This window comes from Mustelus asterias, chromosome 24, assembly GCF_964213995.1.
Source record: "Mustelus asterias chromosome 24, sMusAst1.hap1.1, whole genome shotgun sequence".
Lineage (NCBI taxonomy): Eukaryota > Metazoa > Chordata > Chondrichthyes > Carcharhiniformes > Triakidae > Mustelus > Mustelus asterias.
Window position 1 is genome coordinate 15,611,382 of NC_135824.1, and position 25,933 is coordinate 15,637,314.

Sequence of the window (25,933 nt, forward strand, 5' to 3'; positions counted from 1 at the left end):
CATTGTGTTAATATTTATTTGAACCTGTAGTTTAGTGTGGGTGTATGCGTACAGCCATTGACCTTGTGGGAAACTGTGCAGTACTCCTGATCCTGTGGCTCCCTGTGGATGAATGTGTGCAATCCCTGCCCCTCTGTGTGAGTCAGTGTGTAGAGTTCCTCTCACACTGCGTTATTCTTTGCCTCTGCTCTGCTGTAGGTGAAGGTGCTCTCAATGTTGGACCACCCCAACATAATCAATTACTATGACAGCTTTGAGGAGGATGGAGTGCTAATGATTGAGATGGAGTACGCAGATGGAGGAACATTGGCGCAGTACCTGGCACAGCAGGTATTTTACATGGGTATACTTGAGTGGTGACGGGGAGAGGGCTACGGGGCTGGGGAGATACTTCCAATTGTTTAAGGAGGCTTTTGTCAATAAGAAGGAGCCTTAGAATCATAAAATCCTACAGTACAGAAAGAGGCCATTGAGCCCATCGAATCTGCACTGACCACAATCCCACCCAGCTCCTATCCCCATAACCCCATTTACCGTAGCTAGTCCCCCTGACACCACGGGGCAATTTAGCATGGCCAATCCACCTAACCCGCACATCTTTCGACTGTGGGAGGAAACCAGAGCACCCGGAGGAAACCCACGCAGACACAGGGAGAACGTGCAAACTCCACACAGACAGTGACCCAAGAATCGAACCCGGGTCCCTGGCACTGTGAAGCAGCAGTGCTAACCACCATGCCACCCAAGCAACAGCTTTAGTTCTGGGTTCTGTTCAATCAAAATCATGCGATACATACAATCTGTTTCTACGGTGTAGAAATATTGTTGCAGTCTGTGTTGTTTTCTCTAAAGGCTGGAATTTTCCAACCTGTCTGGTCCTACCGATGTTAACGGAAATTCCAATAGCTCACCTACCCCATCACGGGGTGAGGTTGGAAAACTCCAGCCAAAGATTCAAATGCCAGGCGAACTTTATTTCAGAGAGCAGCTGGGATATTTGCTCATGTCATAGGTTGTCATGACAAAAGATTTAATCAAAGGCAAGATCTCTGAGCAGATAAAGCTTAAAAATATACATCTTGCACCCTTCACAAATCCAGCACAAATCCTTCTCTCTCTCTTTGGAGGTTTTGTGGACAAAACCATCCTCTACCTGTTAAATTGTGTAAAGAGCAAAGGATGATTTGGTTTGATTTTGATTGATTCGATTTATTATTGTCACATGTATTAACATACAGTGAAAAGTCTTGTTTCTTGCGCGCTATGCTGACAAAGCATACCTTTCATAGAGAAGGAAAGGAGAGGGTGCAGAATGTAGTGTTACAGTCATAGCTAGGGTGTAGAGAAAGATCAACTTAATATAAGGTCGGTCCGTTAAATGAGAGCAATGTTAGAGAGTTATAAGAGTTGGAGTAGAGCTTTAAAAGCATAGAACGAGGGTAAATGATAGAATTAGAGGGTATGTTGGGGGCAGTTCGCAAGTTGTCACCAGGCTCCGGTGCCATCTTGAACTAATGGATGCAGAACAAAGCAAATTGTCCCTGCACCAAGCCCTGTCCATTTCCCAACAGGTTCTGAATGACATTGCAATGCATTTGGTATGCTGCCTAGTTTGATGCCTTCTGAAAATCCCAGCCCATTATTCCATGCCCCCTCGCCGACAAATTCATTCTGAAATGCCATCTGTGAAGTCTCAGTGGCAAGGACTGAACAACATTAAATTAATCAAAGTGACTGTGGCTTTTTTACTTCTGAGATTTAGGGGTCAGTATCTGCTTCCTGCGATATTCTCCAATCTGAGGAGACTGAAGTCTTGATTACCCAAGCTTTTAAGGTGTTGTGTTCTTTAATTTGGGGCAAGGATGTTTTCATCACTGTGGTGATTGTGCCTTTCAGGAGCCATTTGCAGAGTAAGGGTCACATGACCTGGGGAATCAATCAGGGAGCACGGTGGGAGATCACCCTAGTGAGCTCAGGTTTCTGTTCCAGAACCTTCTCTGGAGCTGACTGACATCCACAAGGTAGCAAATCTCTGTATTATATAGAATAGAATCAAATCATAGAATCCCTAAAGTGCGGAAGAGGCCATTCGGTCCATTGATTCTGCACCGACTCATAGAATCATAGAATCCCTATAGTGCAAAAGGAGGTCATTTGGCCCATCGAGTCTGCACTGACCACAATCCCACCCAGGCCCTAGTCCCATAGCCCCTCATATTTACCCTGCTAATCGCCCTGACACTAGGGTTAATTTAGCACGGCCAATCAACCTAACCTGCATATCTTTGGACTATGGGACGAAACTGGAGCACCCAGAGGAAACCCACGCAGTCACGGGGAGAATGTGCAAACTCCACACAGTGGCCCGAGGCTGGAATTGAACCTGGGTCCTGGAGATGTGAGGCAGCAGTGCTAACCACTGTGCAACCGTGCCGCACCCGGCTCACTGACAGATTATCTTACCCAGGCTAATCCATCTGACCTACACATCTTGGTTCACTATGGGGCAATTTACCATAGCCAATCCACCTAACCTGCAGGAGGGGAATTCTCCCGTCCCACCCGCCACGGGAATCGTAGCAGGTGGGGAACAGACCACGCAAAAGGTCCATTGACCTCTGATGGGATTCTGCATTTTTGGAGCGAGCACGGCGGGAGAATCTCACTCCACATCTTTAGCCAGTGGGAGGAAACTGGAGCACCCGGAAGAAACACGCACAGGCACAGGGTGGCACGGTGGTGCAGTGGTTAGTACTGCTGCATCCACAGCGCCAGGGGCCCGGGTTCAATTCCGGCCTTGGGTCACTGTCTGTGCAGTTTGCAAGTTCTCCCCATGTCTGCGTGGGTTTTGCCTGGGCAGTCCGTTTTTCTCCCATTGTCCAAGGATGTGCGGGTTAGGTTGATTGGCCATGCTAAATTGACCCTAGTGTCAGGGGATTAGCAGGATAAATATGTGGGGTTACGGGAATAGGGCCTTGGTGAGATTGTGATCGGTGCAGACTTGATGGGCCAAATGGCCTCCTTCTGCACTGTAGGGATTCTATGAATGTTCAGACTCTACACAGACTGGGCTGTGACCAAGTCTGTGTAGAGGCTGGACCAAGCTGGGAATTGAACCTGGATCCCTGGAGCAGTGAGGCCGCAGTGCTAACCATTCTGTGTGGGTCACTATGCCACCCACATTATAGTTACATGCGAATAAATGTTGCAGTTGCTATTTACCTAACTGACGAACAGGAATTATTACAACCACACTGAAACAGAGAGCTTGCCACGCAGCTGCATGAGCTGATGCTGTTTACATTGCAGGACCGGGAATTGGAAGAGCAGCAAATCCTGAACCTCTTTCACCAGATGGTGGCAGCAATTTGTTACCTGCACGAACACAACGTGCTGCACCGAGATCTCAAAACGGCAAACCTCTTCCTCACAAAAGAAGGCGAGGTGAAGCTTGGTGATTTTGGGGTTGCCAAGGTGATGACGGCAGGAAGCGAGGCGCATACAATATTAGGTGAGCTTTGCTTCGAGCAACAGTTGGATAAGGAAAGGTGTAAAGGAGTATAACTATCGGGCAGATGCTGGGAAATAGATAGATAGAATCCTACAGTGCAGAAGGAGGCCATTCGGCCCATCGAGTCTGCACTGACCACAATCCCACACCCAGGCTCTATCCCCATAACCCCATGCATTTAGCCTAGCTAGTCCCCCTGACACTAAGGGACAATTTAGCATGGCCATTCTACCTAACTCGCACATCTTTGGACTGTGGGAGGAAACCGGAGCACCCGGAGAAAACCCATGCAGACATGGGGAGAACGTGCAAACTTCACACAGACAGTGACCCATGCCAGGAATCAAACCCATGACCTAGGTGCAGTGCTAACCACTGTGCCACCATGCTGCCCTATGGGTAAAACATAGGCATTTGGTCTTGGATAAGAGTATAAATAAGCAGAAAGGAGTAGAAGGAAACACATTGCAGATAGAGATGACTGGCAGTATAGGTGGCATAGAGCTATGATGGCAGTAAGGCTGGTATATGTTGAGTTACCATAAGGAATATGCTGCAGGGTATGTGGGTACGTTCAGAGAGAAATTCATAATTTAAATCTGCCAAAATGCCAATAATCTTTTGTTGGGGGTTTGGTGGGGGGACATCTGGCGGCAAGATGGCACAATGGTTAGCACTGCTGCCTCACAGCGCCAGGGACCCGGGTTCAATTCCCGGTTTGGGTCACTGTCTGTGCGGAGTCTGCACGTTCTCCCCATGTCTGCGAGGGTTTCCTCCAGGTGCTCTGGTTTCCTCCCACACTCCAAAGAGGTGCAGGTTAGGTAGATTGGCTATCCTAAATTGCCCCTTTAGTGTCAGGGGGATTATTGACGTAAATATTTGGAGTTACAGGGCTAGGGCCTGGGTGGGACTGTAGTTGGGGCAGACTCGATGGGATGAATGGCCTCCTTCTGCACTGTAGGGATTCTATGATTCTAAGGCTGACAGGGCTTCAGGCTCTCTAGAGAGAAGGGTAACCATCCGTAACAGATACAGGTATGCACAGATATAAGTAATGTTACAGATAGTAGTAGGGACACACTGGCAGTGTAATGGGGTCCAGGTGAAAGAAAAGGTATGCCGTATGGGGAAATGCTAAGAATTCAGGCAAGAGTTTGTAGTTGTATGAGGCGTTCAGAAGGTGGCTCACCACCACTTTCTCAAGGGCAACTAGGGATGGGCAATAAATGCTGGCCGGCCAGCGATGACCATGTCCCATGAATGAATAAAATAAAACATAGAAACCATTGCACCGAAAAGATTGTTTCTTCGCGTACATCCACGAATGAGGAGTCCTCCCGATAAACTGAATGTCACTGACTCCATGAGCGTATCTAATGGACACTTTATGTTGTATAGGGACACCCTTTTACATCTCCCCAGAGATCTGTGAGGGGAAATGTTACAATGACAAATCGGACATCTGGTCACTTGGTTGTATTCTTTACGAGATGGCATGCCGACAGCGCACTTTTGAAGGTAAGAGCCGTGGAAAATGGCAACTAATTAGCGTTTGCGGAAATAAATTGGGTTAAAGCATCTAGATGGCCTCCAGCAAAATAAAACATCGTTCTTAGACAATGGACTCAGCTCCCGAGAAGGTGCTGGAACATAAATCCGAGTTCACCAGGGTGATCCCCCAACCTGCCTCTCGATTGGTTCCAAGGTCTCTGCCGATGGATCCTTAAACGAATAATCACCACATCCCTCCCCCACTCTGTCCTTTTATATAAGTGTCAATGTTCGGTTTACACACTCCTGAGATATTTTGACCATCTTCTCATAAGCAATGGAAAATCAGTTAGACCATAAAGAATGGGATGGTAAGACATTGGATATGTTAATATATGGATGCTTTCCTGTCCAATCCTTGCATTGAAACTCATGACATGAGTGTCCCCTTTCGGCCACTGGAGGTGACTCCGGTAACTCCATACAAAGGAAATGAGAAAATGAATTATGCAATAGCTGAGGTTTATACAATGCAATCTGTTCATATTTTGGTACAGGGTTTTAAATATGGGGTGACACAGTGGTTAGCACTACTGCCTCACAGCTCCAGGGACTCGGATTGGTTTGATTCCGCCTTGAGTGACTGTGTGGAGTTTGCACATTCTCCCTGTGTCTGCGTCGGTTTCCTCCGGGTGCTCCAGTTTCCTCCCTCATCTTTCCTCCAAAAATGGCAGGTTAGGTGGATTGGCCGTGCTAAATTGCCCCTCAGTTTGTGTGTGTCTGTGTGTGTGCGTGTGTGTGTGTGCCCTGTGATGGACTGGCATCCTGTCCTGGGCGTATCCCACCTAATGCCTAGGCTCCAACTCCTTGCAACTCTGAATTGGAGTCGGCAGTGATGTGATCCTAAGTATCAGAATCAGTTTTTTTGTTGACATGATTGTGTAGATAAGAGGATAAAGCATCTTGTCATTTGTACATCCCCTGCTCATTGTTGTAGATGTCGTGTAATTGTCCAGATTTTTTTTTAAAATAGTTATTCCCTTTTTGCACAGTGTTTTAATGTTTAAATTCTTCTCTCACTAACTTGATTTTTGTGGCAGCATTTCCACTTCTGGGTCAGATTGTGGATCCCAGTTCATGTACTTTAACGTAAAGTAAAGTATATTTATTAGTTACAAGTAGTCTTACATTGCAATGAAGTTACTGTGAAAATCCCCCTAGTTGCCACACTCCTGTTCAGGTACACTGAGGGAGAATTTAGCATGGCCAATTCACCTACCAGCACGACTTCTGGACTGTGGGAGGAAACTGGAGCACCCGGAGGAAATCCACGCAGACACGGGGAGAACGTGCAAACTCCACACAGATAGTGACCCAGGAATTGAACCCGAGTCTTTGGCACTGTGAGGCAGCAGTGCTAACCACTGTGCCACCGTGCCGCCCCATATAATCTAGCCTGACACTGAGGGAGTGATGCACGGTTGGCGCTGCTGTATTTCGGCCGATCTCTAAAACCAAGACTTGCCTGTTCAAGTTGACATCAAATGTCCTGTGGCACTCCTTGAAATGGGTTGTTCTTTGAGTATCTTGGCTAGCAATCTCACCAAAAGCTGGTTAACTGGTCATTTATCTTGGTGTTGAGGAAATGAATGGCACAACACAGCTTACGTTCTAACCTTTTCTTCTCGCAGGTACTAATCTGCCAGCTGTCGTGAATAAAATCATGAAGGGACAGTTTGCTCCAATCACTAATCACTACAGTGCTGAGTTTAAAGCCCTCGTGATGGACATGTTGCAAAAAGAGCCTCAGTAAGTTGCAAGTGTGTCTGATTCCATTGTGATTAACCGGAAATACACTCCCGTGACTGTGATAGCTTTTCTCCCTCGTTGTTGCCGATTCCAATCATCATTTCATCAAAACTTCTCAAGAAAGGAGAGAGACAGTAGGCTGTAAACTGGAGGCCGGTTACCCTAACATGCTGGAATCCTTATGAAGAAAGTCGTAACAGGGCATGTGGAAAATCAAAATACAATTAAGCAGGGCCAACATAGTTTTATGAAAAAGAAATTGTGTTTGACAAATTTATTAGCGTTCTTTGAGGATGTAACAAGCAAGGTGGATAAAGGGAAACCAGTATGTGTGGTGCAATTGGATTTCCACTGCGTTAGTCGTTGGTTTGGCTCAGTTGGTTGGACGGCTGGTTCGTGACACAGAGCAAAACCAACAGCGTGAGTTCAATTCCTGTACCAGCTGAGGTTATTCATTGCCCCTCGCCTGAGGTGTGGTGACCCTCTGGTTAAAATTACCTTGTGCGGGATTTTCCGGCTGCGCTCGCCCTGAAACCAGAAAATCCTGCCCGAGGTCAACGGACCTTTCCACGTTCCGCCCCGTGGGGCGGGAAAATTTGCCCCCACCCAGTCAGCTCTCCCCCTCAAAGGGGAGAGCAGCCCATGGTCATCTGGGGCCATGGCGACTTTACTGTTACCTCTTACTGCACAAGTTTCAGTAAGTGCAGGGAAGGTGGTAAAAGAGGGGGAGGTGTGGCATTGTTAGTCAAGGACAGTATTACGGTGGCAGAAAGGACATTTGATGAGGACTCGTCTACTGAGGTAGTTTGGGCTGAGGTTAGAAACAGGAAAGGAGAGGTCACCCTGTTGGGAGTTTTTTATAGACCTCCGAAAAGTTCCAGAGATGTAGAGGAAAAGATTGCAAAGATGATTCTGGATAGGAGTGAAAGTAACAGGATAGTTGTCCTGGGGGACTTTAACTTTACAAATATTGACTGGAAAAGCTATAGTTCGAGTACTTTAGAGGGGTCAGTTTTTGTCCAGTGTGTGCAGGAAGGCTTCCTGACGCTGTATGTAGATAGACCAACAAGAGGCGAGGTCACATTGGATTTGGTACTGGGTAATGAACCAGGCCTGGTAATTATAGACCGGTGAGCCTTACTTCTGTTGTGGGCAAAGTATTGGAAAGGATTATAAGAGTTAGGATTTATAATCACCTAGAAAGGAATAATTTGATTAGGGATAGTCAGCACGGTTTTGTGAAGGGTAGGTCGTGCCTCACAAACCTTATTGAGTTCTTTGAGAAGGTGACCAAAGAGGTGGATGAGGGTAAAGCGGTTGATGTGGTGTATATGGATTTCAGCAAAGCATTTGATAAGGTTCCCCATGGTAAGCTTTTGCAGAAAATACGGACACATGGGATTGAGGGTGATTTAGTGGTTTGGATCAGGAATTGGCTAGCTGTAAGAAAACAAAGGGTGGTGGTTGATGGGAAATATTCATCCTGGAGTTCAGTTACTAGTGGTGTACCGCAAGGATCTGTTTTGGGGCCACTGCTGTTTGTCATTTTTATTAATGACTTGGATGAGGGCATGGAAGGATGGATTAGTAAATTTACGGATGACACTAAAGTCGGTGGAGTTGTAGACAGTGCGGAGGGAAGTGGCAGGTTACAGAGGGACATAGATAAGCTGCAGAGCTGGGCTGACAGGTGGCAAATGGAGTTTAATGCGGAAAGGTGTGAGGTGATTCACTTTGGAAGGAGTAACAGGAATACAGAGTACTGGGCTAATGGTAAGATACTTGGTAGTGTGGATGAACAGAGGGATCTGGGTGTCCATGTGCACAGATCCCTGAAAGTTGGCACCCAGGTTGATAGGGTTGTTAAGAAAGCGTACGGTGTGTTAGCTTTTATTGGTAGAGGGATTGAGTTTCGGAGCCAGGAGGTCATGCTGCAACTGTACAAAACTCTGGTGCGGCCGCATTTGGAGTATTGCGTACAGTTCTGGTCGCCGTATTATAGGAAAGATGTGGAAGTGTTGGAAAGGGTGCAGAGGAGATTTACCAGGATGTTGCCTGGTATGGTGGGAAAATCGTATGAGGAAAGACTGAGGGGCTTGAGGTTGTTTTCGTTAGAGAGAAGAAAGTTAAGAGGTGACTTAATAGAGGCATACAAGATGATCAGAGGATTAGATAGGGTTGATAGTGAGAGCCTTTTTCCTCGGATGGTGTTGGCTAGCACGAGGGGACATAGCTTTAAATTGAGGGGTGAGAGATATAGGACAGATGTTAGAGGTAGGTTCTTTACTCAAAGAGTAGTAAGGGTGTGGAATGCCCTGCCTGCAGCAGTGGTGGACTCGTCAACGTTGAGAGCGTTCAAGTGGTTATTGGATAAACATATGGATGATATTGGAATAGTGTAGATTAGAGGGGCTTTAGATTGGTACCACTGGTCGGCGCAACATCGAGGGCCGAAGGGCCTGTACTGCGCTGTAATGTTCTATGTTCTATGTTCTAAGATAAGAACTCCTGGTGCTGGGGGTAATGTATCAGCATGGATAGAGGATTGGCTAACTAACAGGGAGTCAGGTAAATGGGTTATTCTCAGGTTGGAAAGTGCAGCTAATATGCCACAGGGATCAGTGTTGGGGCCTCAACTACAGCAATGACTTGGATGAAGGGACCAAGTGTAGTGCTGATGATATGAAGATAGGTTGGAATGCAAGTTGTGAGGAACACACAAGGGCTGTATTTTCCCGCAGATAGTGAGTGTGGGTTCAAGATCGGACCCACTGGCAGACTCGATCACCTCGCCCGCCACGGAATAGGGGCGGGCGAGGGTCCGACAATGGAAATTTCCGTTGACCTTGGGTGGGAATTTCCAGTCTCACCCGAGTGAGGCCGTAAGATCCCGCCCACTATCCTTTCTATTGGGGTGTAGGATAGTGGTCAGTTTGTAATTATAATCACTATAATTACTGTAAGAAAGATCAGTTGGTCTCAGCTCAATTTATCTCTCTATTGCATATGGTATCTTCCTTGTGAATCTTCCTCTCCTGAATTCAACAACCTCGTGATCCAAGTGGACCGAGTAACCTTGCTTGAAGAAAACGCAGGACTGCGAATTGGCTCTGAGATGATTATCTGCTTTATCTCTGACCAGCATTTCCTTCAAGGATTGCTTAATCTTGTTTTCTGCAATCACTTAGACTGATTTATTTTTACTGTTGCTCCAACATTTGGTATTCTGCTACCTCTTTTCTTCCCCCCCCCCACCCCCCCGCCGTCTCTTTCTCCCTGTGTCCTGCCCAGCTGTCTTCCAGGGTTCGTGTGGGGAGGTCTCTGCTAAGACTAAGCTCCTGTCTTTCCCTCGGGACAGGTATCGACCCTCTGCTCATGAGTTGCTGCACTTCCGTCTCCCTGAGGTGATGGCGAAATATGAAGAAATTCCGGATAATCAGGAAGGGTCCGAGATGGGCTTTCAGAGCAACCTGAGGCAAAGGAGGAACGGGTGCACGGCTCTTTATTACTTATGTATGTGCGATCTGGAACTCTGCCCAGTTGAAGGACTGCCTCCGAAGATTAAAATCATACAGGTAAGGGTAATTGAAGCATTCCTGATGACTTTACAGGTCGCATCCTTCATCCAGACACCTGAAAACTGAATACAGCCAAAAGTTGAACATCTCCAAAGATAAAGTTTGAAAGTTTATTTATTAGTCACAAGTAAGGCTTACGTTAACACTGCAATGAAGTTACTGTGAAAATCCCCTAGTCGCCACACTCCGGCACCTGTTCGGGTACACTGAAGGAGATTTTAGCATGGCCAATGCACCCTAACCAGCACGTCTTTCAGACTGTGGGAGGAAACCGGAGTACCCGGAGGAAACCCACGCCGACACGGGGAGAACATGCAAACTCCACACAGACAGTGACCCGAGTTGAACCCGGGTCCCTGGTGCTGTGAGGCAACGGTGCTAACCTCTGGGCCACTGGGCCGCCCTGTGCGGGTTAGGTTGATAGGCCGTGTTAAATTGCCCCTTAGTGTCAGGGGGATTAGCAGGGTAAATATGTGGTGTCAAGGGGATAGTACCTGGGTGGGATTGTGGTCGATGCTGGCTCGATGGGCCGAATGGCCTCCTTCTGCACTGTGGGCATTCTATGATCTTTTAAAAAGCAATGCAGTTAATTTATATGTCAACAAAGCAACGTAACATTCTATGATAGGTGCAGTACATGCGAGCAGGTGAGAAGGAGGGTGTATGAGAGTCGACAAATAGAGAAACAACTGAATATTTATAGGCCTGGATTCTTCCAAAAAAATTCTAAGTTCTGAATTCGCATAAAAACTGGAGTAAATCCAGCTGTTTTTTTTCAGCGGGAGTTTCAAAATGAGCCCCCCACACTCTGAGCACTGCAGAGTGCACTAGTGTGAATCATGCTGAAAATCAGGGGGCTGGAGAGCCGGCAGCATTGCGCTGAGTGGACCACTGCACCTGCGCTGATCTGTCATAGTAAAGTTCGGCACATGTGCAGTGGCCCCGCACTGCCAGCCTCCCGATTGCTGGCCAGCCCCGTGACCCCCCATTGCTGCCCCACCGATTCTCCTATGGCCCGATTGCTGTCCTTCCAGACATCTCTGGCCCAATCCCCCCCTCCCCACCCGTGCCCCAGTGGCCCACCTCAATCTCTCCCCCCCCTCCCCGCCCACAGCCCCAACACCCCCCACAGCCGGATGGCCAGCCCCAATTGCTGTCCTCCCTCCCTCTGCCTACGATCCCAACTGCAGAGAGAGAACAGGACTCCCTACCCCCACCAATCACCCCCAGTGACCCCACCCCCCCCCTTGGAGCCGCCCCCTCGACACTGCCATGTGCCCAGTGGGCAGTGCCAACGTATCCCCAGGCATTGCCACTTTGTCCCTTGGGCAGTGCCAGGGGCTATGCTGGTACTTCCAAGCAGGCAACGCCCTCTTACCCCGACCTCCTGGTGGCTTCCATGGCCCCCCTTCATTCCGGCGGGGTCGGGCCGCCAGCTCCCTGTCAGTGGGAGCTGTTGTAAACTCTGCTGGAGTGAACCAGTCCTGGCCAGGGAGGGGGAGCGGCGGGGGGGGCGAGGGGGGTGGGGGGGGGGGCGGAGGCTAGCGGGCCCAGAGACTTTAGTCCCAAGCCCGCTAATGATATAGTAATGCTCATTTAAATATTTTAAATAGCTCCACGTCGATTTCCATGCAGAGCTGACAACGCCAAAATTACGGTGGCCAGAGTTGTGCAGCGGGCTGGGAGAATTGCCCCCATTAAACTTTAGCTACGCTATTACATATGTAGGCCTTTAGGCCTACCGTTTATAGGTTGCATCCAAAACCCCATGAAAATATCTGAATCCCGAATCGCAATCAACCTCAAGGGTTTTGGATCAAGGATATTTGATCTTTGTTCATAGAATGTTTCTTTTAAAAAACTTTTTTTAGCACCAGACTTGAGGGCCTAGGATTTCAGCCTCTATCCTGGTGATGTTTCCCACCGAGCCAGCAAAGTAGCCCAGCAGCCTTCAAGATCCATGTCACTCAATGCACCTGAACTAAGGTGTCATGGCAGCTTACATCAAATGGTTTAGCACATCATTTTCCCCACTGAGTCCCACAGGAAGGCACCATTAAATATCTAACGCCACGGTCTGCGTTTTATGTGCCCCCACTGGGCATGTTTTTGGGTACCTGCAGGTGCCCACCCCACCTGCACACTCCCAAGTTCATCCTCACTCCGACGGATGGGCAGATCTCAAAATCAACAGCTCACCAGCGATATGTAAATAAATATATAGGGGTCAACTGAACCCAATAATACATTGCCCAGCCCATCAAACGGTTGGAGTGGGCAGTCTGCATGAGTGGGCAAGCTGCTTTTTTAGGAAGGTGGGATGGAAGAAGGTGGGTACTGTCTTCAGGAGAGTGCAGCTGTTAGGGTTAGGGGGCAGGCTAGCATGGAGCAGGTTGGCTCCACGCTGACTTCACTTCCAGGATAGCCTAGGCGGTTGGCCGGAGGATGATGGGCGGGAAGGGGATTGCAATTTGTCCCACATCTCGAAAAAGCTTTGCAACAAAGACTTTGAGTCTCCTCTTTGGACGCAACTTCAAAGTTAAACCCAGAAGAATGCCTCATATAGCATCCATTTTACCAGTGGCAAATTAAGGCCAATTTTTTTTAATTCTTTGACAAGACCAACATTTGCCCATCCCTAATTGCCCTTGAACTGATTGGCTTGTCACATCGTTTCAAAGAGCATTTAAGAGTTAACACATTGCTGTGGGTCGAGAGTCACATGTTGACCAGACTGGGTAAGGACAGTAGATTTCCTTCCCAAAGGGCATTAGTGAACCAGATGGGTTTTTATAACAATCATCACAGTCACCATTGCTGAGTCCTCAATTCCAAATTATTAACTGAATTCGAATGCCACCAGCTACCATGGTGAGATTTGAACCCTTGTCCCAAAGAACAAAGAACAAAGGACAATACAGCACAGGAACAGGCCCTTCGGCCCTCCAAGCCCGTGCCTCTCCCTGGTCCAAACTAGACCATTCTTTTGTATCCCTCCATTCCCACTCTGTTCATATGGCTATCTAGATAAGTCTTAAACGTTCCCAGTATGTCCGCCTCCACCACCTTGCCTGGCAGCGCATTCCAGGCCCCCACCACCCTCTGTGTAAAATATGTCCCTCTGATATCTGTGTTAAACCTCCCCCCCTTCACCTTGAACCAATGACCCCTCGTGAACGTCACCACCGACCTGGGGAAAAGCTTCCCACCGTTCACCCTATCTGTGCCTTTCATAATTTTATACACCTCTATTAAGTCTCCCCTCATCCTCCGTCTTTCCAGGGAGAACAACCCCAGTTTACCCAATCTCTCCTCATAATTAAGCCCCTCCATACCAGGCAACACCCTGGTAAACCTCCTCTGCACTCTCTCCAAAGCCTCCACGTCCTTCTGGTAGTGTGGCGACCAGAAGTGGACGCAGTATTCCAAATGCGGCCGAACCAATGTTCTATACATCTGCAACATCAGACCCCAACTTTTATACTCTATGCCCCGTCCTATAAAGGCAAGCATGCCATATGCCTTCTTCACCATCTTCTCCACCTGTGACGTCAACTTCAAGGATCTGTGGACTTGCACACCCAGGTCCCTCTGCGTATCTACACCCTTTATGGTTCTGCCATTTATCGTATAGCTCCTCCCTACATTATTTCTACCAAAATGCATCACTTCGCATTTATCAGGATTGAACTCCATCTGCCATTTCTTTGCCCCAGAACATTAGCCTGGGCCTCTGGATTACTGGTCCAGTGACATTACCACTATGCCCCCCCCCCCCCCCCCCCCCCCCCCGCCCCCGTCTCTCAAGCATCCCAATTTCACCAGAATACACCCAAACTTTAAATGGGTCATTAAATATGATCCTTTAAGTTTTAATTTATTCATGCACTCCACACTCTCTCCATGTTTTGGAGCCTACAACCAGAACAGCTTTATAATTCTGAATGTGACCTGTACTTAAAAATGCAGGTTGCCGTGAGGAAAAATTAAAACAACACAATCAAAAATTGCAAAGAACACCAGTTGGCAGTGAAGCAGCCGTCCTTGTCAGTGTGGATTTTGTTGTGTCATACTGAGGCTGACTTAATTAGTGATCTTAAGGAGCCGGTTAGCAGCAACTTCTATGAAGCTTGTGATTCAGAAAGGGGACAAGAGACTGGTTTTATGCTGAAGCATCTCCGGATATCGGTCCTGAATTGAAACATCTCAAAGCAGTTTATGCAATTCATTCCTTTGAAGCTCAGAGATGGGTGTTCCGTAAACAACGGTGGCACCTACTCTGCAGACAGCAACATCCCACAAATAACCATGAGTCATTTAACTTGTTTTTCTGATGCTAATGGACATGTGACTAAGGATCTCTTCGAATAGCACCAAAGAAATCTTTAGTGAAGGTTAGCGATTGGTTGAGGGGACCTGTGAACTCATTTGGCTAGATGGTTAGGGTGTGAACATAGGAACGTAGGAACACAGAACTTGAGAGCAAGGGTAGGCCTTTCAGGCCATCCAAGCCTGCTCTCCCAGTCAACAAGATTATGGCCAATCTGGTTGTGTCCCAATTCCACTTTGCTATCTGACCTCCCCCATAACCCTTGACTCCCTTATCTATCACACATTTGTCTAACCCTGCCTTGAATTAATTCAATGACCCTGGGAATGATAACTGGACAGTGGCACAATGGTTAGCACTGCTGCCTCACAGCACCAGGGACCTGGGTTCGATTCCAGCCTTGGATGACTTTCTGTGCAGAGTCTGCACGTTCTCCCTATGTCTGCGTGAGTTTCCTCCGGGTGCTCCTGTTTCCTCCCACAGTCCGAAAGACGTGTTGGTTAGATGCATTGGCCATGCTAAATTCTCCCTCAGTGTACCCGAACAGATGCCAGAGTGTGGATTTTAACAGTAACTTTATTACAGTGTTAATGCAAGTCTACTTGTGACACTAATAAATAAACTTAAACTTCAGCAAAGAAACAAAAGATGGGTCTCAAGGAGGTGTAAATGGGAATGTCCGATTGCCTGCAGAGTGGCAGCAGGCCCCCAATTCCCCCCAATCTGATCGCAGGCAGAGTGACAGAGGGCCCCCCCTCGCCCCACCCCTGGCACTGCCCAGTGGCCAATGCCAAGGTGCCCAGTGGGCATAATCGAGGTGCCAGGATGGCAGTGCAAAGGTGACAGGGTGGCACTGCCAGGCTGGCACTGCCCAAGGGGCACCCCCCCCTTGTCCCCGGCCTCCCCGGGGGACCTCAATGGCCTCTGGTTCTACCAGTGAGGCCAACACGACTGTTCCCCATTCATAGGGAGCAGGTGTTTCCCTCACCGGGGAGAACCTCTCCCCCGACGAGACCGTAAAGGCAAAAGAACCCGGACGATTGAGTGCCGGGCTCACTAATGCCAAGGAAATTCACATTATCATATATTTAAATAATTTATTCAGCCTCTCGCCCATTTCTGGCGAGAAGCTGACCTGGCCGGAAATTCGGCTCTCGTAAGATCGCGAGAGCCGAGAAATTGGGCATGATCCATCAATGGGCAGAATGAGCCTTTAAACTCCCAGCCAGAGAGTGGGATGTAGGATCTATCACTCGTTCCATGCAATATATTTTCTTCACTTTCAATAGATTATCCCTTTGTTATTTGGTAATGTTTTTACATGACATTATATTGCCTAACAAATGCCAGCGAAGAGGAGTTAGGACCAGTTTTTTTAATAAGATATAAACTCAACTTTTGTTTCCCCAATTAATAAAAGATGTATCAACTTGTTAACAGGTTTATGATTGAACCTAAACAGCATGGGTAAACATGTGAAAGCACCAAATTAATGCGAGCACAGAGATGAGGAATTGGTGATAAACTCTTAGGCACAGTGGCTCAGTGGTTAGCACTGCTGCCTCACAGGCGCCAGGGACCCAAGTTCGATTCCCGGCTTGGGTCACTGTCTGTATGGAGTCTACACATTCTCCCCGTGTCTGCATTGGGTTTCCTCCGGGTGCTCCAGTTTCCTCCCACAGTCCGGAAGACGTGCTGGTTAGGTACATTGGCCATGGTAAATTCTCTCTTAGCGTACCCGAACAGGCGGCGGAGAGGATTATCACAGCAACCTAATTGCAGTGTGAATGGAAGCCTATTGGTGACACTACGAAATAAACTTTTATGCAAATTGTATTTCCTGCAAACCACCGTCAGCTGGCAACCCAGCAGAGGGAGCCTTGCCTCAAGAGGAGCGTCTAATATCTGATTTTTCCCAGTGTTTCATTTGCCTTTTTCAACAGCAGAGGGAGTGATGAGCCAATCCGCACTATCCGTACTTAATGTATTTACAGCCAACGCAAACCTATTTTTGTCTATGACTTTCGTGAATTAGTTTGCTGGTGTACTTAGCCTGAATTTCATCAATAATTTATATGCAAAATAGGATTTTAAGCTGTTTTCTCCCCCTCTCTCTCTCTCTCCTTCGCTCTTGGAGTGGTTACAACTTGATTACCTCAAGATGTGGTGCGCTGCTTTGAACCCAGAGCGGTTAGCAAAAACCTCCAGAGAAGAATTACTCAGAATTGAACTGTAAATAATACAGGAGAGTCGGTGGCAGCAAGCAGAGATCCAAGAGTAAGATTTCCAACTCGGGTTAGATGTATTGCTACAGGCCTCGTCACAAGACCTCCAGCTTGCAGCCTCCCCACCAGATCAAAAAGCCTCCGTCTCCCCCCCCTCCCCCACCCTCCCCCCTAATATTTACCCAACTAATAAATCAAAGCGTCGGTCATGTTGGTGATAATGATGGTGCACTGTCTTGAAATCAAACATGCCCCAAACAAACAGAATTTTTAATTAAAACTTACTCCATCAGAGCCCTAAATCTACAAAATCTTTCTCTGTGCTAAGGCAGGCCTGTTACCCGCATCGACCACAAACTCCACCACAACTCAGGACATGGAGACAGGTCCTGAAATCACCGAGCCAGAATGGGGATCGAACCCCGTGCTGTCGGCACCAATCTCACCCACACTGGCCATCCAGCAGCACCAGCCCCCAAGGATTCCGAGTTGCCGTGGCAACATATGCTTTTACCTGCATGTTGTGGTCTGGAGCTACGGATGGTGATGGTAGAGGCTCCAATTTTCTTTCCATCACACAGCTGACCAGGAACCTCTCCCACTCTTACCGCCTGCCATTGCCGTGCGTTGGAGGGATTTACGAGTTGATACCCTCAACCTGTTTGGCCATGAATGCACTTTGCTGGACCATCAAGTCTTCTGGTGGGACTTGAACCAGAGCATCCGGTTCAGAGTCAGGAATACTACCCACTGCACCACAAGATCTACAAGATGCACTAAAATAGACTGGCAGCACTGTGATGTTCTATGTGGAGAGTGCAGTGGAAAATTCCATTCTGAAAGATAAATACAGCAGCCAACTGGTTGTGAAGGCACAGAGTGCGAGTTCCCTGGACCCCTAAGTCCTCCCCATTTCCAATTCTCTTCCTGCATCTCGTGGCACACTAAGGCAGACATTTGTCTGTTTCCATAGCGAGTTATTCCGGGAACAGGTCACTAGTCTGTCGCCAGAGGATTATAGCTCCGAGGGCACCACTCCACATCAACCAGGGGTTTCTCATGCTCTTACCACCAGCCATTGGCATGTTTGGAAGGATTTTGCAGGTTGATACTCAACCCATTTGGCCGTGTTATGAACGCACTTTCCTCGGCCATCAAATCCTGGGGTGGGACTCGAATCCGGAGCATCTGGCTCAAGGATAGGAACACCTCCCACTGCGCCACAAGATTGCCACAAAGCCCTCCCTGTGGGGCGGCACGATGTTTAGTGCCGCTGCCTCACAGCTCCAGAGACCCGGGTTTGATTCCCGGCTTGGGTCACTGTCTGTGTGGTGCTCTGATTTCCTCCCACAGTCTAAAGATGTACGGGTTAGGTGGATTGGCCTTGCTAAATTGCCCCTTGGTGTCAGGGAGACTAGCTAGGGTAAATGCATGGGATAGGGCCTGGGTGGGATTGTGGCAGTGCAGACTCGATGGGCCGATTGGCCTTCTTCTGCACTGTAGGATTCTATGATTCCCACTGTCACTTAAATACCCTCAGTTTTTATTTGTGCCCAGTATGTCCAGAGATCTTATATGTACATGCTTTTTGGAACATCAGAACTGCCTGAAAGGTTCTGAAATGATCCAGCTCCTTCAACAGAGAATTAAATTTTCCCTTTACACCCCTTTTCCAAGAAATTTTAATCTGGATTAGAAGATGTAAACACAGCAATACTCATTGTGCAGTTTTACTGGAACAAAGTCAGAAGGTGAAGAAGGTCTGGAACTATTTTAGTGGCTTCAGGAATTTCAAACAAATGTATTTGTCTTGCGTTCTTGTTATGAGCTCCAAGATTACAGTCTTTCTATAGATCCCTGAAAGTTGGCACCCAGGTTGATGGGGTTGTTAAGAAGGCGTACGGTGTGTTAGCTTTTATTGGTAGAGAGATTGAGTTTCGGAGCCAGGCGGTCATGCTGCAACTGTACAAAACTCTGGTGCAGCCGCATTTGGAGTATTGCGTACAGTTCTGGTCACCATATTATAGGAAAGATGTGGAAGTGTTGGAAAGGGTGCAGAGGAGATGGTGTTGCCTGGTATGGTGGGAAAATCGTATGCAGAAAGGCTGAGGGGCTTGAGGTTGTTTTCGTTAGAGAGAAGAAAGTTAAGAGGTGACTTAATAGAGGCATATAAGATGATCAGAGGATTAGCTAGGGTGGATAGTGAGAGCCTTTTTCCTCGGATGGTGATAGCTAGCACGAGGGGACATAGCTTTAAATTGAGGGGTGAGAGATATAGGACAGATGTTAGAGGTAGGTTCTTTACTCAGAGAGTAGTAAGGGCGTGGAATGCCCTGCCTGCAACAGTAGTGGACTCGTCAACATTAAGAGCATTCAAATGGTTATTGGATAAACATATGGATGATATTGGAATAGTGTAGATTAGAGGGGCTTTAGATTGGTTTCACTGGTCAGCACAACATTGAGGGCCGAAGGGCCTGTACTGCGCTGTAATGTTCTATGGTGTCTTTATTGAACTGAAGGGGTGCCTGCAGAAAGTCCTTGTGGCAGAGGCCACATGACTATTATAAGCCAGAAAGGACATATAGTAATGAAAGCATTTCAAAATCCAGTCAGCGCATTTTTTCCTAACCAGCAAAAGACACATTTGTATGCACCATCATGTGTAACTGTGAGTTACCCAAGTTACCCACTATGCCACAACTGTCCTCATGCCTTACCACACACTGTTCATGAATCTTGTCAGTCACTGCATTCCATATATAGTCGCTAATCCATGCAGGTCTCTTAATGGTACATGCAGGCACTGTCATTGCTCCCTCTCCTAGGAGTGTCATTCCTGTGGCACTTATTTCTATGGTAGCTGTTGCCATTGGTCCATTTATGTTGTTGGGGACTGGTGGGATCTCTGGGAGTGATAGTTGTTCTGAATTCTGTGCAGCTGGTGAGATCCCATCTTCCTGATCGGTCACCTGCAATGAAGGAACAGATACTCTGGTTGTTTGTGTATGTCTACGTATGCACCAATATCTTTGTTCATTCACTCCCACTGCGTACAAATAAGGTGACAACTGCTCTATGCGTGTCCCAAGTTGCCACATGAGCTGATTCTTGTTGAGTGCATTGAAGGTGTGTACACTGACAGGCACTCCAATGCTCAACACTGACGGTCTTGTCAAAATTAATATTAGTTTTCTGCCTTTTCACTTTGATTTTTTCACTCATGCCTATTGCTACTTTTGGTTTTGGTAGCTATTTTGCTATTGGAAGAGTGATTTGAGTGTGGTGTAATGTTAGTCATTGGACTGGACTACTTTCCATGCCTCCAGTCAGTGTGTTTCTCCACGAGAGATTTGCCTTATACATATCTGTGCTACATTTGTTGATGATTCCTTTGGCGATTTTTCACTGCTGCTTCAGCCTTTCCATTCGACTGGCCATACTGCAGAGATAATGCATGGTGTTGAATTTCCCAATCCTTTGTGAAGTGGCTGAATTCTTCACTCATGAATATCTGGAACGCCATAATGACTGAAATGTGCTTTCAAGCATTCTACTATATCTCCTGTTGTCATTGGAGTTAGCTAGTCTATCTCCCAGTAGTCAGAATAGTGGTCTACAGTGAGAAGATAATCAGTCCCTGCAGTAGTGAAGAGGTCTACCCCCAGCTTCATCCATGATCCAGCCTGGGATTTCATGCATCATAAACGGGCTTTCTAGCTCGTTTAGCTTGGTACTCATTACAAGCACTGCACTGGCCAATGTTGTCTTTAATTCATCGCTCACGTTTGGCTAGGAGAGCACTTCTCTTACCTTCCTCTGACTTGATTCAATTCCTTGACAGAACATAGAACATAGAAAAGCTACAGCACAAACAGGCCCTTTGGCCCACAAGTTGCACCGAACATGTCCCTACCTACTAGACTTACCTATAACCCTCTATCTTACTAACTTCCATGAACTTATCCAAAAGTCTCTTAAAAGACCCTATCGAATCTGCCTCCACCACCACTACCAGCAGCCGATTCCACACACCCACCACCCTCTGAGTGAAAAACTTACCCCTAACTTCTCCTCTGTACCTACTCCCCAGCACCCTAAACGTGTGACCTCTTGTGGCAACCATTTCAGCCCTGGGTAAAAGCCTCTGAGAATCCACTCTATCAGTACCCCTCAACATCTTATACATCTCTATCAGGTCACCTCTCATCCTTCGCTTCTCCAAGGAGAAAAGACCTAGCTCTCTCAACCTACCCTCATAAGGCATGCCACCTAATCCAGGCAACATCCTTGTAAATCTCCTCTGCACCCTTTCTATGGCTTCCACATCCTTTCTGTAACAGCTTGCATGGATGGGCTTATCTCTCCTCTCATCTCCATTGGGTTGATGACTCTATTCCCTTTGTACAAGATGCCACCTCGGGCTGTCACTTCATCTCATTCTTCTGACCACAGGTATGCACCTGATGCTCTCAGGCCAACCTTTCATCATTACTTCCTGCAGTGCTTGGAGAGTCACACCTTGCTGTGTAATTTGCCTGATTTGAGCAAGGCGCTTGTCTGTCAGATTCACTGTCGCTGCTGGGCTGATGACTTCCAGATCATGTACATTACTGCTGTATGTTGAGTCTGGAGGATGTCACATTCCATTGTGGCCTCTTCAACTTTCTTCATGGGTAGCGCTGCACTCGGCAGCATGTCAGCAATATCCATTTGTTTCCCTTGCTTGTATGTCATATCCAGATGATATCTTTGGAAATAAAGTAACATTCTTTGCAGTCACATTCGAACAGGTAGAAGCGGTTTGAGAAAAAGTCTTCAAAGGGGTATAATGGCTTTAATTGAGGTTGACCTGTTAGAATATCCCTGATTAAGGGCCAAATTGATGGGCCAATCGGGGAGCCTCTTGCTTTGTATTTAACCAGGAGTGTCAGTTCTCCTGGGACTCCTAGCGTAGACTGCTAACTGAAAGCACTCTGTATGCTGTTGTCGGACTTGTAAATAAAGGGATTTTGGTGAAGGGACTTCTGCCTCCGAGGGCTTATTGCAAGGGGCTTGTGGTTGGCCTCCACTGTCACTTGTCTTTCCCAAGCAGGTACTGATGAAAATTCTCACAGGCGGAAACAATGGCCAGGCACTCTTTCTCAATCTGAGTATAGCGTTGTTCAATTTGCATTAGTGCCCTGGATGCAGTTGCGACTAATTTTCCTTGTTGCATCTGGGTTGCTTCCAGATCCACTCACCGATGTCACACTGCAAAGTAACTTCATCATTGACAACTAGGTGCCTCAGCACTGACATTGTCATCATCAGTTGTTTGAGTTTAATGAACATCATTTCTTGTTCTGTTCTCCAATACCACAGCACATCCTTTCACATGAGGAAGGATATTCTGGGGAAGAATGTCCTTGCTATAGAGGCAATACAGCGAAGGTTTACCAAGCTGATTCTTGGGATGGCAGGTCTGTCATATAAGGAGACACTAAGTCCGTTAGGATTATATTCACTGGAGTTTAGAAGAGTGAGAGGGGATCTCGTAGAAACTTTAAAAATTCTAATGGGGTTAGACAGGGAGGATTCAGAAAGAATGTTCCCAATGGTGCGGGAGTCAGAACTAAGGGCCATAGTTTGATGATAAGTGGTAAACCTTTTAGAACTGAGGTGAGGAGAAATTTCTTCACCCAGAGGGTGGTGAATGTGTGGAATTCACAACCACAGAAAGTAGTTGAGGCCAAAACGTTGTCTGATTTCAAGAAGAAATTAGATATAGCTCCTGGGACTAAAGGGATCACGGGATATGGGGGAAAGGGGGGGGGGGATCAGGATATGGAATTCAATGATCAACCATGATCATAATGAATGGCAGAGATGGCTTGAGGGGACGAATGGCCTATTCCTGCTTCTAGTTTCTATGTTTCTATGAGCTTGCGAAATTGTTCACTCTCAGCTGACAAATTAAGCAACTATTTAGCTAAATAGTTCACAAATCCAACAAACTGTTGCGCTGCTATGACATCTGTTGGTCGCTGCATCGCAACGACTGCTTTCTTGTCCGGATCCGGGTGAAGAACTTTACCGATCTGTGTACATGACTCATGTACTTGCCTTGGCCATCAGGGACTGCAATTTGTCCTTGTCCAGCTTCAAATTCATCTGGCGAACTCTCTCAACCAATCATATTAAATATTGATCATGGTCATGGTGCTATGACTTCTTCCATTGTGTCTCCACATCGATTAACTAGTAGCTCATCCACTCTGGCTTCCACTCCAGGTAGATCAGTGACTCTCTCCTGCTGTCTATGTTGATACTCTTCTGGAACTGTGGAACGGCTAAATAACATGCGCAACCATCTGAACCTCCCAAACAGCACCCAGGATGTGGTTAGAAAGCTACTGTTTTCTTCCAGCTTCACTTGACAGTGTCCACTCTTCACATCTAGGGTAGTGAAGGTCTTTCCCTTGGCAAGTTGCAGCAATATTCCTTCATGGGGTAGTGAGGTTTCTTCAGCACTTTATTTAGACCCTTTGGGTCTAAGCACACCCTCAGCCTTCCAGGATGTTTCACTGTTACCATGCTGCTAATCCAGTCCATGGTGTTGTCACTATTTTAATTACTCCCTTCTTTTCCAGCTCTTCCATTTTTGTCTTTTAGGCTTGACCTGACAGCAGCTGGACCTCTTCTCAGCAGATGCTGAATTGGTCTTACACTTTCATTTACTTCTAGGTGATATTATCCAGGGAGTCACTCTTACCCTGTAAATACATCTTTGCACTCCTCCAGGACCTGTTCAGTAATCAATAGTGTTGTGTGCTATGACACGTTGCAAATCTCTGTTGGCACATTTAGGGTTAACAGTCCAGGTTTTACACTTGTTCTGGGTTGAGTTGAGTGGCTTTTGCATTCTGTCCATGATCTAGCAATTCCGATCTTCGTTCTTGTCATTGCACTGGGCTCTCAGACTAAGTTGTCCTCTCGGTATGTCTATCGTGCCATCATATAGCCTCAATCATACTTTTGAGGGCTTCGTTTTTGGATCGCCATTTTGAGCCACTCCCTCCAGGTCAGTGGAGGTCATGATGTTGCATGACGTGCCAGTTTCTATCTGAGGCTTCATGATCACTTGTTGCTCCCCTTCTGCGCTCCCCATCCTAACAGCCACAAACCATTCATTCCCTATAGACTTGACGGAACCAACCTGTGATATTGTTTATCGTGCATCATCAGACTCTTCTGCCAATGCTCTCTCCACTGGTCATCAATAGAGGCTTGTTTTGCTTCTTTCTAATCAAGTACTTGTTTGCAAAATGATTCCGTTTCTTACAATTAAAACACTTATCCCCACGCTGGGCAATCCTTCTTTTCCTTTGTAAAAGTTTATTTATTTATTAGTCACAAGTAGGCTTATATTAACACTGCAGTGAAGTTACTGTGAAAATCCCCTAGTTGCCACACTCCGGTGCCTGTTCAGGTACACTGAGAGAAAATTTAGCATGGCCAATGCACCCTAACCAACACGTCTTTCGGACTGTTGGGGAGCACCCGGAGGAAACCCACGCAGAATGGGGAGAACGTGCAGACTCCACACAGACAGTCACCCAAGCTGGGAATCGAACCCGAGTCCCTGGCGCTGAGGCAGCAATGCTAACCATTGTGCCACCGTGTCGCCCATTTGTACAATGCCCTCTGCATTATTTGCATCCTGCCCCTTGTCTGTGATTGTTCTGCTCTTTCAGCCACGAATGTCTCTGAACACAATGTATCTCCTGGTCTGTTCTGCCATTCACATGCTGTAGCTGACAATTGAAAACCTGCACGTTTCTGCACATGTCAATTGTTTTCTTGAGAATAAACTTCTCCTCTCTCAGTAGACTTGCTGTCACTGTCAAATCTCCTGTGCCTAAGACAATTCTATCTTTAATGGGAACATTTTTTGATTGCCCAAATTCACATGATTCTGCAAGCTGTGTTAGTGCAATCACATACTAATCAATGGACTTTAATGTTGAATACAAGCTATGTTCACTTGGGATTCAAAGTGTGCCTTCAAGGCTTTCAAAGTTTTTGCAGCCTGTTTTCTCTGTTCTTCAGATAGATTTAGGGTCGAACACAATTTATAGCAGTCTCTCCCCAACAATGTTAAAAGTGGTGTTACTCGTATCAGCTCTGGCTCATTAATTATATCTGCTGCAATCTTGTAGTTTTGCCATGCAAGTGGAAAAATTGTCAGTTCTGCCACATATCTCTTTTCATTTTGACAGGAACTGTGAGTGGAAAATCTACAGCCATTTGTGTCTCGCCTAGTTATTTACCTGCAGCTTTCAGCTTGTGGTATTATTTTCAGCAGCTTTTGCAGGTTGGAACATTTCAATGTTCCTCTCTCGGCCGCTGTGGCTTTTGTTCCAGTTTTTCAAAACTCAATCTCAGCTTCACTTTCTGACACCAGGGGTGGGATTTTCCGGCTGTGCTCGCCCTGAAACGGGAAAATTCCTGCCCGAGGTCAACAGATCTTTCCATGGCCCACTCCTCGCCCGCCACGATTCCCTTGGTGGGTGGAACTGGAGAAGTCGCCCCATGTTACGAGCTCCAAGACTACAGTTTTCTATTATAGTGTCCTTACTGTACTTAACCTAAGACGGCTGGTTGCACTCCCATGTCTCATGACAACAACAAGCCAGATAGGACATGTAGTAATGATTCCGTTTTCCAAACCCTAACAGTGCTAAAGGCAGATTAGGATTTCAGGAGCTTAAAAGAGGTTTCAAGAATGACTGGAGAAAGACATTAGAGAGTAAGTGCAAAAGTGGTAACAGCGCTGAGGTGAAATTTGGGTGCATTTGAATTGACGTTATCCAGGATCGAAACCATTGTACACCTGACCTGGGAACTCACAATATTAAAATGGGCACAAAAATAAGCAAATGTTCTTTACCCAGCAGTGATATTCCACATCTTAATGAGGCCTGAACTTTTCGAGAGCTGTTCAAAA

General features: G+C 46.9%; 1 protein-coding gene across 1 annotated transcript in view; it reads left to right on the plus strand.

Moving 5' to 3' along the window:
- LOC144511017 (serine/threonine-protein kinase Nek8-like) overlaps positions 1-25,933 on the plus strand; it is a 114,686-nt gene that overhangs the window by 12,482 nt on the left and 76,271 nt on the right. The window contains exons 4-8 of the mRNA XM_078240992.1: positions 199-332; positions 3,303-3,511; positions 4,910-5,029; positions 6,694-6,811; positions 10,170-10,386. Of these exons, the coding sequence (XP_078097118.1) occupies positions 199-332; positions 3,303-3,511; positions 4,910-5,029; positions 6,694-6,811; positions 10,170-10,386 (798 nt within the window). The remainder of the gene's footprint in view (positions 1-198; positions 333-3,302; positions 3,512-4,909; positions 5,030-6,693; positions 6,812-10,169; positions 10,387-25,933) is intronic.